This window comes from Pelmatolapia mariae, linkage group LG2 (assembly GCF_036321145.2).
Source record: "Pelmatolapia mariae isolate MD_Pm_ZW linkage group LG2, Pm_UMD_F_2, whole genome shotgun sequence".
Classification (NCBI taxonomy): Eukaryota; Metazoa; Chordata; class Actinopteri; order Cichliformes; family Cichlidae; genus Pelmatolapia; species Pelmatolapia mariae.
The window spans coordinates 22,104,683-22,119,105 of NC_086228.1; the positions used below are offsets into that span (position 1 = coordinate 22,104,683).

Here is a 14,423-nt window from a genome sequence, read left to right on the forward strand (position 1 = left end):
TCTGGAAAGAAGAGGAATGAAGGTCAGTGGAAGCAAGACAGAATACATGTGTGTGAATGAGAGGGAGACAGGTGTAACAGTGAAGATGCAAAGAGTAGAGGTAGTGAAGGTGGACAATTTGAAATACTTGAGGCAAACCATCCAAAGCAATGGGGAGTGCATGAGAGAGGTGAATAGAGTGCAACCAGGATGAAGAATATCAGGGCTGATTCATGACAGAAGAGTAGCGAGACCAGCTCTGATGCATGGTTTGGTGATGGCGGTACGGCCAAAATGTCAGGAGGCTGAGCTGAAGATGAGGGAAAGCGCAGGGTGAGTGACTTGGAGACAAATTTAGAGAACAAAGCCGAGATGGTTTGGATGTGTGCAGAGGAGGAACAGTAGATATTTAAAGATGGAGCTACCAGCTAGGAGGAAACAAGAACGACCACAGAGAAGATTCATGGATGTAGTGAAGGAGGACATGCAGAGGGTTGGTGTGACAGATGTGGAAGATGCTCAGGTGATCCGTGGTGGCGATCCCTAAAGGGAGTAACTGACAGAAGTAGAAGGTAATGTTTGCCAACTTTGTGTGAACATTTTCTGAAACATTCTTAGTTTTGCATGATTACAATGGAAACAACATTATCACTGAAGATTTTTTTTTTTAAAGCAGGTTATCACCAAAGACTTTAAAATGATCCTGCTTTAAGCATCAATAGGACAGTCAGGACATGAGTTTTCTAGCTAGGTCTGCACCTTGACAAGTAAAGCAAAGTAGAAACAGTTTAAAAAAAAAATAAAAAATGACAATGATACAAAACAAGAACCAAACTTTATTTAATTTGTTCCCCACTTGTGTCAAACAAGCTCATCACATCACATCACATTCTTCATCAGATGGAGACAAGCTTCAAGCAAGCAACTCGAGAGGTGCACAACAGAAAGGCACGAAACTGTCGGGGAGTGACCGGACGCTCAGAATCACATGAACGAAACTGTGCGACTCGAGGAAACGTCTTCACACCTGAACTTCACCTGTCGTTAGTGTACTATGACATGGATGGGGTAGTATGCGGTTTGATCCGGGTGACCGGTGTAAGCCTGAGTCTACTGCGTTTGTTGAGCTTTTTCAAATATCACAGGGTTACGAGGGAACACCACCATGATTAACTCACCAAGTACTCATGTGTAAACAAATGTACATTTCAGGAAAATATAAATCTCCTACCATGAGTGAGAAACAACTCATTAAAACAAACAAAAAAAAAAAAACACAAAGGTGGTCCCAATGCTGGTTAAGTGTCCTGTTATCGTCCCTTTAATTGAGCTACAATTAAGTGACCAAGTGTGTGCATCAAAAAGAGGTTCATGTTACATGGAGGTCAGAGACTCAGTGGAAAAATATGAATGTCTGGGAAATTAATGACAGTGTCTCTATTAGCTTGCTCGTACATTCATGTCATCAAAAATCAGTGTCATTCATTCTATACAAGAGAGTAATTTACACATATACTATTATACAGCACAGAAACCGAGAGCAAAAAGCCTCTCTGGGGTGGCGGAAGGGAAGTGAGGAGGAAGTGGAAGGCTAATCACAGCCATAAATTTAACTTTTAAAACATGCAATCTATAATCAAACGATGCAATATCGATCATAAATGTTTTGGTACTCTATTCAGTCACTGGCATCAAAGCAAAACGGAGGGGATAAATTTGAAAGTGGGTTTGCGAAATAAGCTGAAAGGTTATTTATTTTTTTAGGAAGACGCTGCCTCACGGGAAACGGAAAAGAGCATAAATCTGGGCAGGAAAGTGCTGGGAAGGTGTTTTTTTTAAAGAGCTGTAAGGGGCAGAAGACGCAGCGGGGTTGAATTATACGGACTGGTAGCCAGTGCGACTCTTCCTCCGACCAATCAGGTAAGAGATAAGCACAAGGATGATTAGGAAGCTGAGTGCCACGCCAACTGCGATGGGCACCAAAAAGCTCAAATCTGAATCCAGGAAGCACTCTTCAGCTGACAGAAAGAGAGACACACAGAAAGGACAGGTTAGTGCTTTAGGAGAAAAACACTCAGAGGGGAAGTTTGGGTTAGAAATGCAGCAGGAAGCAGGGAGAAGAAGAACTGCAATCAGCAACACGACAGTAGTGTTGATTTTGGTGGTGGTGGTGGGGATAAATACGTCAAAACACACAAAAAGGGATTTGAGTCAGTGTAATTGTTATTAAAGTAAGTGCAGTAAGTGATGGAGGTTTGGAAAATACACAAAAACGCCTTTTTGCCAAACCCAATTAATGCCGCTCTTATACCTGCTGATACAAAGCTGGTCAGCACAGCTTAGCATAAACACTGGAAACTGGTCATGTCAGCATCTTTAAAGTCCGCTCATTAACAGGTTAATCTGAACAGACCGTTAATGCAACCTGTGGATTTTAATATGTACAAGTTGTTTGTTGCCATGAAGAGGGAAAAAAAACCAAACAGGATTTCTGAATTAATCACACCCAGCCAAGAAATTTAGTCCCTCAGATTTATTTATTCCGCTTAATTTGTGCATCTTAAACATTTGATTTTTTTTAAAAACCATTTTCTGCAAGAAATGGTCTATTTTGTACATGGTGGCACTACTGAACTGCCTGGTTTAAGCCATGATGGGTGAAGTATGCAGAACATGGCACTCATTACATTAGATCAACATCACACAGCCTTTTTCCTGAGGAGCTGGCAGTTTCTGTATCAGCCAAAGTGTGGCAGAGTTCAGGGTAGGAATCATGTAGAAAACCAGCTCAAGTGATCTTTTGAGCTGCTGGCACATAGACTTCTGTTAAATCTAAAGATGCAGTCTCACCGTTTCCAGTCTTTATGCGAGGCTAAGCTGTAGTTTCAAATTTACAGACAGAACAGCGTCAACTTGGCTCTCAGCAAGAAGGCAATCTGAACACCTGTCAACACTACATAGACATCAATACAACACATAATGGTAGTTTTTCCCACAATTAGTCAAAGGCAGCAACTACCCTTTGTATAGCTGAAAGCTCTAAATGAGAAATTAGAAAGACTGATAGCCGGTGGCCATGCTTCTCCTTCTTCCGATGAAGTAAGCCAGCAGAACAATAAGAATGAGAACAAGCAGGGCAACTCCGACAGCTATGGGAACAAGGAAGCTCTCCCCATCAGCCAGGCATTCCTCAGCTAAACAGGAGTGAAGAGAGCAGAGAGGTGAATGTCTCACAGGCTTAACAGAGGACAAATATAATATATGGTTACTGAAAGGACAGCCGAAAGAAGTGGTCTGACAAGGAACTCTCCCAGGTATTAAAAGCATAAACATTTACTCAAGTGGGTCAACAGCACATTCTTTTATTTCTGTAGAAAACACTAAAAAGCTCCGCTGACACAATTTGAAATCCAATTTATTATAGCTAACAGCATGAGAGAATGCAGAGGAAATCAGTTGCATCCACATAACACACAACAACAACAACAACAACTGAGATTGTCTTGCAGCACAGATTCCCTTTATGTGTGTGCGCTCTCCTCCACGAGTGGAGGGAAATTAAGCAGCCAAAAAAAAAATCACGCAGCGAGTAAGCAGTGAGTTACTGAATGCACAGGACAAAGTTATTGAGCAAAGCTTGTTAGATGATTTGATAGGTGTCTAATTAAAACTCTTAATGCTGCAAAACCATCTTCATCATTAAGGCAACTTGTACAAAGCTGAAATACAAACAGCAACAATCACAAGCAAAAGTCAAAGCTCTTATTTAAGTGCCATTAACTATACACATATACAGTGACCTGGGAAAAGCAAAATTTCACAAGCATCTTGGAAAAAAAAAAAAAAAAAAAGTAATGATTTCTGGCTGCGACAAGCTGGAACAATAAACAGTACTCTGCTTGAATTAACATACAGCTACTGTTGTGTCACACAGCCTGTCTGTCATTACAAAGAACACATTCTGTGGCCTGCAATACGCAACTGTGCTACTCTGCTCCAACTCCCTGATTTGAAAGGTCCTGAAAACCTACTTTCAGCCTCTTTAAAAATCCATTTAATGTCAATTTATCACTAATTTCAGCACACCAATTAAAGTTATCCTGGCAGTTGTGTGGTTGTTTGCACATTTATTAGAATAATCAGATGAAACTACAGCCTGATGAGGTCTTAAAGAGACAGGTAAGCTGAAACCTAACAGAAACAGTTTGGCATTTGGAAAACTGGACTGACTTTGTTAAGAGTTGTAGCACACAGATTAACCAAACATGATATGAACGTGTCAAGTTGTGAGCTAGAGAGATGCAAGAGAATTGCAAGTTTCCCCAACACGTCAAACCATTTCTGCACCATTTTTTAATCATTCCTACTCAATCAGTTCAGTGACATATCTAAAGATGCAGAGTTCTGAACCCAAAGTTTTCAGGGGCTTTAACACCCACTGATCCAGCAGCAGCCACCTGCAGAGCTCAGGCCAAAGCCCAGAATTTTACACAGGTGAGATCATGTGACAGCAGAGTCAACGTAAGAAAATATAAAGAGTGTTTAAGTGCATTTACATGTAAATATCCCCATTTCAGAATCATCTGTGCTGAAAGCGAATATCTACACAATAGTACGATCCCTTTTCTAAACATAATGCCAAAATGTCTTCTGAGGGGGAGGAAGAGAGAAAACCGCCCCACACAACTTTCAGTTTGAACAGAGCATGTGCAAATGTAATGACTAACAATGACTTCATCACACACAGGTTTGTCACTCTGGGGGTCTTCATAACAATCTGTTGGTGAGCCATTGTTAAAGTCATTAGCGCCATGTGTGCTTTTACTCTTACTTGATATGTTCAATGACATGACTGGAGCCACATAACCAGGACAAATATCTTATGTTTCTCCTGCTCTACAGGGGCAAACATGGACTAAGGCATATTCATCTACAGCCTTTTAAAAGGAGCAGACATTCATCTGTGTTAATGAACTTCCAGGGAGGGAGAAAAAAGCGAGGGAAAAAAAAAAAAAAAAAAAAAAAAAAAAAAAAGCTGCTGTGACATTGTGGAAATCAACTGAAAACCTCAAATTTTCAATGGGGGGTTTAAAAAAAAAAAAAGAAAAAAAAGAAAAAAAGAAAAGAAATCCAAACAAATGTGTTTTAAAGACAAAAACAAAAAGGGGAATGTCTGCTGAGCGAGTGCAGGATCCTACAGAAACCAATTACATGGTCACACATCTTGTGCTAGAAATGTGGAAGACGTTCAAGGGGCTTCGTTTATGAAAAGGTAATGGTAGGCTTTTGCATGATCAGCTGTCCAATTTAAACAAATGCTTGATGGATCTTGCACTTGCCCATTAACAAAAAGCACAACAGAAAAGACATTCAGGGGAAAACAAAAAACAACATGAGGAAACAAAAAGACACCACAAACACTTGGGGGTAGACAAGTCTGGTCCTTGAGTGAAAATCCTGTATCTTTATGAAATAACCAAAACTTTACACCTCAATGATCAGACAGTAAATTTTGATTCCCCCTCCACACTGATGCCATTTCACAAAACTGTAGATTTAGTTTTAGACCAACTCCTGAATGTGTGACCATGAAGGCCAAGGACCAGGCTTGGGAACCCCCATAACATCACAAGATCGACTGCAATATGAATTTAAAGAGTCTGATATCCAACGTAAGTCTTTCTTCGACCAATCACGTAAGCAATCACTACAATGAGAATCAAGCCAGCCAGAGCAGCGCCAACAATGATTGGGACTAAGATGTTGGGGTCGTCCACTGAACATTCATGGGCTGCAGATAAAGAGAGAGTCAGTCAGCAGGTAGAACAGTGTGTTTGTGATTTAAAAAAAAACATTGTTAGACAGACATGTGAAGCAGCAGGACAACAGGTCAGATTATCTGTAGTTTTTTGTTTTTAGAGCACACAACACCAAAGTCTCATTTCTTTCAACTCAAGACTTAATGACAGATGTAATTGTAGATGTTTATGAAGTAATTAGGTGGATGAACCAGACCTCATTTTCATGTTGTTTAGTGCTTTAATTTCAGACTACAAAGGCAATAAAAAGCACAGCTTCCTTCAGTGATGTCAGTAAACTGCATGTATAAAACTCACTCTGGGGCACCCAAATTCTTTCTATATGCAGGAAAACCTGATATTTAAAGTGCTAGCACTGCCTGTAGTTCTCAAAAAGAACCAATATTGATAGTAGTTACGATTAGATATTGATTTGCAACAGCACGGATCTTTACCTCTTCCATCTGGAATTTCAATGCAGTCACACAAATGTTAACCTAGCCAGTGCACTCATTAACCATCAAATATAAAACATAAAAGTCAGTCTGTTACAATTAAGAGAGCAGTAATGGCTAATCGGCAGCAAACATGTGCAACAGTGAGTGTTAAATTAACAGGATAACAAAACTGTGTGTCTAAAGGTGTTGTGTTTCTCCTAGATTGGATATGATGAAAGTCTTCCAGCAATTAGACATGGTGGCGATTACCTTAAACATTTTATCAGCAACAAAAATGCAATGCACCAAAAGCAAAGCACTACACGGGAGATTTTTCAGCACTATGAAGAGAACCTTACAGAGGTTCCCTTTTTTTGTTTTGTTTTAAATTATGCAAGACAACTTTTGTTTTAAGTCACCAATCTTATGAAATTGAGGTCTGGGTCCAAACTCCAACAGGTAAAACTAGCATGTCACAGATCCACAACTACGCACAGTTGTGTGAGCCTGGTTTGGGAGAGGATGATTACTGAACAGTTCTCAAAACACCACTAAAAAAAATAAATAAATAAAAAAAAAAATCCTAATGTCTTCCCTAAATAATAACCCGTTAACCAGCACTGATAAATCCATAAAACATTTGCCTTATTCTGATCATGATCACAGCCACTGTCTGTACACCAGGTGATAAGAGATTTCAAAAATAACCTACCTGTACTGAAAACACCTTTGTTCACTCCAAAGGGCTGCACATGCAGGCTGAAGGTGTAGATGGTGAGTGTGTCGGTGAGGTTGAAGGTCTGCTCCTTGTTACACATGTAGGAGCTGCCGATGGATGCCTCCCACAGATTGAGGCTGGAGTTCTCGGCAGAAAAATGACCTTCAAGGAAGAAAGACAGCACAGAGTTGGCCTTCTTCTCAGTGCATTGCCTGGTGTATGTGATTATACGAGAATCTTTTAGTTACCAGAGCCCGTGCTGACACTGATGTTCAGAGCATGCAGACGGAATTTCTTTGTGTCCTGTAAAAGTTTAGAAACAGAAAACTGAAGGCTTCATTTTGAAGTCAACGGCATTCCCCAAAAGCTCTTAAATACCCGTCACTGACACGGAGTTTTAAAATAAAAGCACTTAGCATTTTTCCTTTTAATTAATGAGTTGTATAACTTCAGGTTTTCATACTTCCTGTCTGTGAAGTAAACACTGATAATACAAGGTTACATAACCACCCTTTACTTTTTCTTTTCCTGGAAGTGGAGTTGTCACGTTAAGGACAGTAAAACAGCTAAGAAATAAGTATATGTGCAGTGTGACTCTTAGAAAGTTTGACAACATTGATCTACCACATGAATAAATGATTTTACCTCTGAGGACTTACATTGGTAAAGGTAAACTTGATAGTCATTTCTTTAGATGCCAAGATAAGCTCACTGCTGTTGACAGCACATGATCCAGAGACATTGGCCGTATTGGGATCCAAATTCATTTCCTGTAAATTTTAAGCCAGACAGAACAGAAGCAAACTCAATAAACGATAAATTATCTGTGAAAGGCGGGGGTTACAATTGTGAGTATATGAAACCTACCTCGCCCTTAATACCAATGCGCAGGCCAAAGTTGGCCAGCAGACAGACTGTGCCATTTTCATCAGCCCTGATGCTGTAGTTCCCAGTACTGGGTACAGGGAGAGTGGGTACCGGGGTGGTAGTAGGGACAGTTGTAGTTGTTGTGTTGGGGGCAAGTGTAGTTGTATTAGGGGCAATTGTGGTTGTGTTGGGGGCAAGTGTAGTTGTATTGGGGGCAATTGTGGTAGTATTAGGGGCAGTGGTAGGGACAGTTGTAGTTGTGGCATTAGGGGCAGCGGTAGTAGTGGTATTTGGACCAGCAGTTGTACTTGAGACAGGTTGATCTGCAGGACAGGAGCTTACTGTGCGAGGAGAAAACAGAAGAACACGTTAACAGAAATGTACAAAACGCTACAGCCAGGATGAGCTGCGTCACAGCACGCGTACTTACTTTCAGAACTCTTGTTGCCATCACTGATAAAAGCCTGTATAAGCACATCCCACAGCGTCACGTTGACATCACCACTTTCGATCAGGTATTCACTTTTGCACGAGTAGCAGGTATCCATGCCTATGTTTTTAATGTCAGGAAGCCCCGTTGCCACACTAGGTTCTAACAAATCCAGAAAAGTCCAAGAAGTCAGTAAGAAGATCTGTCACCAAGGTTTTTTTTAAATAAATACACATCAAGAGATGTAGACGTTACCTTTTGATTTAGAGTTAGGGAAGTGGACAGGGTCGCCGAGATTGTAGGTAAAGGTGATTACGTCCACCTCGTAACTTTCTCCAATCTTGGAAAAGCTCATACTAAAAGAGTGACCCTCTCCAAAATTAAGCATCAGCACTGAGCGCGTGGCATCACATGTACTTTCAGTTGAATTGGCGTCATCAGTTAAAGCAAACACAGCTGTCTGAGTCTGAAAGACAGTGTAAATTATCATAGGAACTTAATCTGAACACACTTGACAAGTTTAACATTTAACTTCTGAGATGGGCAAAACAGAATACATTTCAAATTAATAACAAAATGAATCCACAGCTAATCAAGCAAGGGGTAAGCTCAGACAGTATAAAAGATGGATGCAGGTCATCAGAATGGCTATTGTGAATCCTCAAGTTGAGTGCTGTCACAATCACAACCTAGGCTGAATAGTCATTCTCCAGGGATCGGTCATTGACTAACCTTTTGTGACCAATTACCAAAATAAACTTCAATCACATGACAGTGTTAGAAACCATGAAGTTATCATGAAAGCGTTTCCTGATGTCACAGAGCAAGGGACAGAAATGTTTTCAACCAGGAGGCACCCCCTGCTGGTCATTAAAGAGAAAGCCGTGTCAAGGCATTTCTGCTAGGGCTTCCCTTTTTAGACTCAGAAGCTGCATCCATCTTCTATACAATCTATGAGCAAAACAAGAAAGCTAATTTTCAGTCAGTGATTATTGACCACCTCCAATCAGCTTTAGATTTTAAATTATGCCAACATGTCCATATTTTTTTCCCCTTTTTAAAAAACAAATACAGATACAAGTAAAACATACAGTCAACGCCAATGATCAGCACAAAAGCAGATTCTGAAAACCACAAGTCAAAATTAAGGAACCAGTTCTGTCGTGTGCGTTCATAGAGATTAGAAATGAAGCTTATTTAACACTAGCAACTACTAGCCAACAGTAGCCTAGTCTATTAACACTTGACAGGAGCAGTTTTACATTCGTTAAATCATGACTAGCACCCATCCTTCATCCTGCAGGCTTCAAGAGCAGTGGAAATTCGTTTAAATTTCACCTGCCCTGACAAGCCCGAACAGCACAGAGTTTGTAAATGCCTCCTGATTTGCAAACAGGGTCTCTCCCCTCCCCCGTTGATTACAGTCTTTAGAGGCATTTTAATGGACTGATGTTGACAAATGTAGGAAAAAGTACAAGTTTTAAAACAAAAATCATTTGTGGGGATCTGTTTTTTTGTTTTTAAAATGACAAGCTATTTAAAAAAAAAAAAAAAAAAAAAAGTGTGTGTACCATGTTTACTTATCTTTGTGGGGACCGAAAATTGGAATGTTACTGTACTTATGGGACCAACAGCCCTTACGGGGACAAAACGACTGTCCCAACAAGGTTGAAGGCATTTGAAACTCAATAGGGTTTTAGTGTCAGGGTTACAATTATCCTAAACCTAACTTTAACCTAAGGGTTAAGATTAGGCATCCTTTTTATGGTTAGGGTAAGCAGCTAGGGAAAGCATTATTTCAATTAGATGTCCCCACTAAGATATGAAAACTGTGTGTGTAAAAAGTAACATTTTGATAAACAGATCAGATTGTAGGGTTTAAAAGAAAGAACAAAAATTAACTTTAAGAGATTACTTAAACAACACCTCACAAGACAACACTGCAAGAGCAGGATATCCACCAGGAAAACACACCAACTAAAATACTGAATAGCAAAAATTTGTTTTTTTTCAGGGAACCCCCTCATTTCCTCTTCACATGATGACTGGAAAAAAACACTGTCACAGCTAAAGTGGTCTGATAAGAGCAGAGCTGCTATCACACGTCAGCACAGTATTTATATGGACTGCTGTAGACTTAAGAATCGTGATTCACATCGCTAAGACAAAAACACTCACCTGGTTGTCAAGATCTTCATAGGTGACTGAGAATGTGACCCTCAGATTGGCATAGAGGCATAACTTTCCATCTTTTGTGACATTGAACTCAATGCCATGTGATAGCTGGAACACTGGAAAGAAAAAGAGTATACTTAGCATTTTCTTCTTCTGTACAAACAATTCTTACTCATAAGAAACATTAATTGTGACATTTTATGCTTTAAAAGGTCGATGAGGGGATGGGAGTCAGTCCCTTCAGACCAACAAGTGGGCAAAGTTATGAAGATGACATCACTCAATCACAGGGTCTCACAAAAGCCACACCAATCCACCCTCATTTAAAAAAAGAAAAGAAAAAAGAAGTCCAATACCAAGTGTGCTGTCACTTTAATGTGACTGGTCATGTGTTCAGGAAGCAGAAAGCTGTGGCTCATGGAAAATGACCAAAAAAGCAAAGCACATTGCAATAAAAGTAAAGCAAATGTGTAAGAGCGCCATGGAGCACACACACTATAACAGTTTCATAATTTAATGATTAATGTTGATCATGTATGTCTGCTGTGGTGGAACTACAACACTGATAAGATGGACTACAAAAATCACCATGTTGTTTTATGCAGGTCATGTAAACATAACTTTATCAAGGCTGGGATCTCAGATAAATAAGACGTTTTCTAAGTTAGTCGTTCATCCTGTCCAACCTGATTTTGTCATCCTGCTGGAGAGATGACCTATAGTAAGACCTGTCTTACAGCCTTCTCTGAATGAGGTCAAACTCATGATGACAGATGTACAGCAACAGATGTAACTAACGCAAGCCTAATCATGGCAAACCTTAAATAATAATTCCTCTTCTTCTTCTTATAATAATATTCTTCACCCTTAGAAGCAGCTAATTTTTAAATCACAGTAGCTTAGGCCACCAAGCTCGGGGTTTAGCAAAAAAAACAAAACAAAAAAAACCAAACACAAAAACACACCCCCCCCCCCCCCCCCAAAAAAAAAAAACAAAAAACATTTGATTTAAGACTTGCTTAAACTTGTTCTGCATCACCTATCAGTTAAACTGATAGTGTGTTTTCCTGAGCGGTCTGACAGTATTATCTGTTTTCCTTCCTAAAAGATGGTTCCGTTTAGTATCTGTTAAAGCACACACTGAAGCACCTTTTCTTTAACATTTAAATACCAACAGCTATTATTGCAGGGTAGCCATGAACTTTCCAAAGCATATATAAATATTTAACTCCAGCCTAGATTTTTAACCCCCCCCCCCCTTTAAAAAAAAAAAAAAAAAAAAAAAAAAAAAAAGAGAATCATGCGACTCCAGAGTGTCAGCATTATTGTGTCCAAAGGTCTCAGCCTCTGAACACAGTCCTGGCCTTTTCAAAAAGACACACAATATAGTGGCCTTGAGTAATATTTCTCCAAGTTTTCTAAAAGTCTTTCAAAGTTTCTCTTTAGACATGTCACTCATTTGTAGTCCAGTTCTTAAACTTGACCATTTTCAGAGAAATGCTTGTCCTTTGTGAAACCACCTGACACTGACCTATGAATCATCCAAGCATGACAAACAAGTCACCCGACTCAAGAGATGAACCAGTGTGGTGTCTACACAGACAACTTAAGAGTTGCTTTCTGAACACATTACTGGTTTACTGTCATTTGAAATCATTTTATGGTGAAATAATGGAAAAAAAAAAAAAAAACCAACCCTCCCACACAACTACAAATACAGACTTAAATGTTCAAGATACTCCGGACCACAAAAATGTGCGTGCAATTAAACAAAGGCTGAAGTCCAGTTATAGGCCAACTATGGTTTTAACAGCATGCTCTGTCATCATCTCAGGTCTGCAGGTAATGTGATAAACCTATAAAGTCCACAAGACACAGGTGTTTATGAAATCTCTCTTACAGGCAGATATACAATCTCAGCTATACCTTAACACAAATTTCAGGGCACTGAAATACCCCCAGTATTATCAGAGTAAGAAAGTACACAGCATAGTTGCAACAGGGCTAAAAAAAAAAAAAAAAAAAAAAAAAAAAAAAATCCGATAAGGTGGCATATTTTCGTATCAGCTTGCAATAGATGAGAACTTTCCAGAAAAACTACTGGAAAACTATTAGACAAACAGCGATCTATCCAGCTAAGCCCAGCAATTAGAAGTTATCGTCACTTCAAATAAGCGTCTGTAAAATCAAAGACTCTTAAATAATCCAGATCTGTAGTTCTACTCTGTATTTGCTTAGCTTTTTATGCTACACTTTAGCTCTACGGTAAATCGTTTCAGCTTCACGGTCACGTGCCAATTCCCAGCAAACTGTCAAAGAGCTAATGCTAACTATCGGAGCTACGGCTCGTTTCATGTCGCACTTTCTAATGCATTTCTGCTCTTGTAACCTTGACCTGTTTTAGGCCAGTATTATCCAGCAGAGGATAGGACTCCGAAGGGTTTAGGCTTCATGATTAACTGGAACTTTCGCTTCCAAACCTGGTGTTATCTAATCACCAAGTCATCAGACACCAGCGATAGTTGTCCAAAACATTAGCTGCAAAATTAACGCGGAAACAGCTACTTTTTATTTCTGAGTTTTGTTGCTTTTTTGTTGTTGTTTTTTTTCTAGTAATAAAACAAGCAGCAGCGCTATATATATATATATATATATGTGTAAATTTGAAAGCTACATGCGACCGTTTGGCTGCGTTTCAGTTTAGTGTTGACGTATGTAACAATTAGCCATGAAGCTACGACAGCTAGCCATCACGACTGAACCGCTTAAGGCCTGTACTTTATACTCACTCTAAGCAAACACGTTTATGTCTGTGCAGTTGAACACATATCTTCAACTACGTTTATACTCTGCAATTTTCCTTTCCAGAACAGCAGTAAGATTTAGCCCTGAAGCGACAGGCCCGGCGTGTCCCAGAAGTTTAATCACGCCACTTCTCAGAAACAAAGTGCGATTTTCCCCCCTGCCCCCTTCTTTACGTTAAGCTATTTTGAAGATACTTACCGATTCCAAACACAAAAAAGAAAAGGCAGCGAGACATCATGGCTGGGCAGTTTGCAGGGTCAGCCACTGGAGAGAAAACAACCGACGGAGACGCTCAGTCAGTGGTGTTTGGATGCAGCTACCACCGACGATACCAGGAAATGACAGTCATATGACAGACACCGACGCGCCAGCCCTATAAGAGGTGTGGAGCCAGGCCCTATTTAAATCTCGTTTATGGAGACTAATTATTGGTCCGTGTGCATTTTAAAGCTCACACGAACCTAAGTGTTTAATGGCGCCTCATAAAATCTTTACCAATGATTTCATACTATTATAATTAGGGTGACTAGATATCTCCCTTTATGCCGGACTCGGCTTCTCAGTTAACGAAAGTGAACTCTCACGAGAAATACGCTGCTGTGCAAACGTTTTGAGCTAACCTGCATTTCTTTACATTTTGGAATTTTTCAAAAGTGGTCTTGAGTAATAGTTTTCCAGACTTTCTGAAGATCTTTCAGAGTTTTTATTTGGACATTGACCGCCTTTTCACTCATTTTCAGTGCGGTTCCTGGCTTGTTAAGCCACTTAACACTGACTTATTAATTGTTCAAGCATAAAAAGGGACCTAACTCGAGGGATAAACATGACAACTTGGAAAAGAACCAATTTCAAACTGTGTCTTTAGGCAGCTTGTTACTAGCAGCCTGTCAAAAAAATGCATATCATTTGTTCTCGTGTCTTTAGTTGGATCTAGAAAAAAATGCCAGTTTGGCATGCATAAAATTGGATTTTTACACCGACGAGATTCTAATTCTCAAAGACCTATTAGCTGAAAAGTTGGTATATCTCGACATGGTGAGCAATGTCCTTTGACAAAGATTTGAGCAAATTGGACTAGTGCAGGACTAAACAACCTGGAGGCTTAAAACTATCTACAGTCAATGGTCACAATCTGAAAGTCATGTCCTTAAGAAAAGGAAAAAAAATTCCCCTTATTAACTGTATTTCTATGTATGTTTACTGCCTCAATAAAT

The 14,423-nt window shown here is 39.7% G+C and overlaps 1 protein-coding gene across 3 annotated transcripts; it reads right to left on the bottom strand.

Annotated features, from left to right (window-relative positions):
- Positions 1 to 795: 795 nt before the first annotated feature.
- lamp2 (lysosomal-associated membrane protein 2) lies at positions 796 to 13,578 on the bottom strand. Of its 3 annotated transcripts, XM_063494512.1 has the most exons (10): positions 13,408 to 13,578; positions 10,408 to 10,520; positions 8,485 to 8,695; positions 8,230 to 8,391; positions 7,800 to 8,140; positions 7,592 to 7,702; positions 7,181 to 7,235; positions 6,927 to 7,094; positions 2,999 to 3,173; positions 1,888 to 1,997 (listed from the first exon to the last, which is right to left on the bottom strand). In XM_063494512.1, exons 1-9 carry the CDS (start codon positions 13,445 to 13,447, stop codon positions 3,031 to 3,033), a joined length of 1,344 nt encoding a protein of 447 aa, XP_063350582.1. In that variant the 5' UTR covers positions 13,448 to 13,578; the 3' UTR covers positions 1,888 to 1,997; positions 2,999 to 3,030. The 3 variants fall into 3 exon arrangements, with proteins under 3 accessions (XP_063350581.1, XP_063350582.1, XP_063350587.1); XM_063494511.1 differs by lacking the exon at positions 2,999 to 3,173 and having other exon boundaries at positions 796 to 1,997; positions 13,408 to 13,574; XM_063494517.1 differs by lacking the exons at positions 1,888 to 1,997; positions 2,999 to 3,173 and adding an exon at positions 3,322 to 5,770.
- Positions 13,579 to 14,423: the final 845 nt, after the last annotated feature.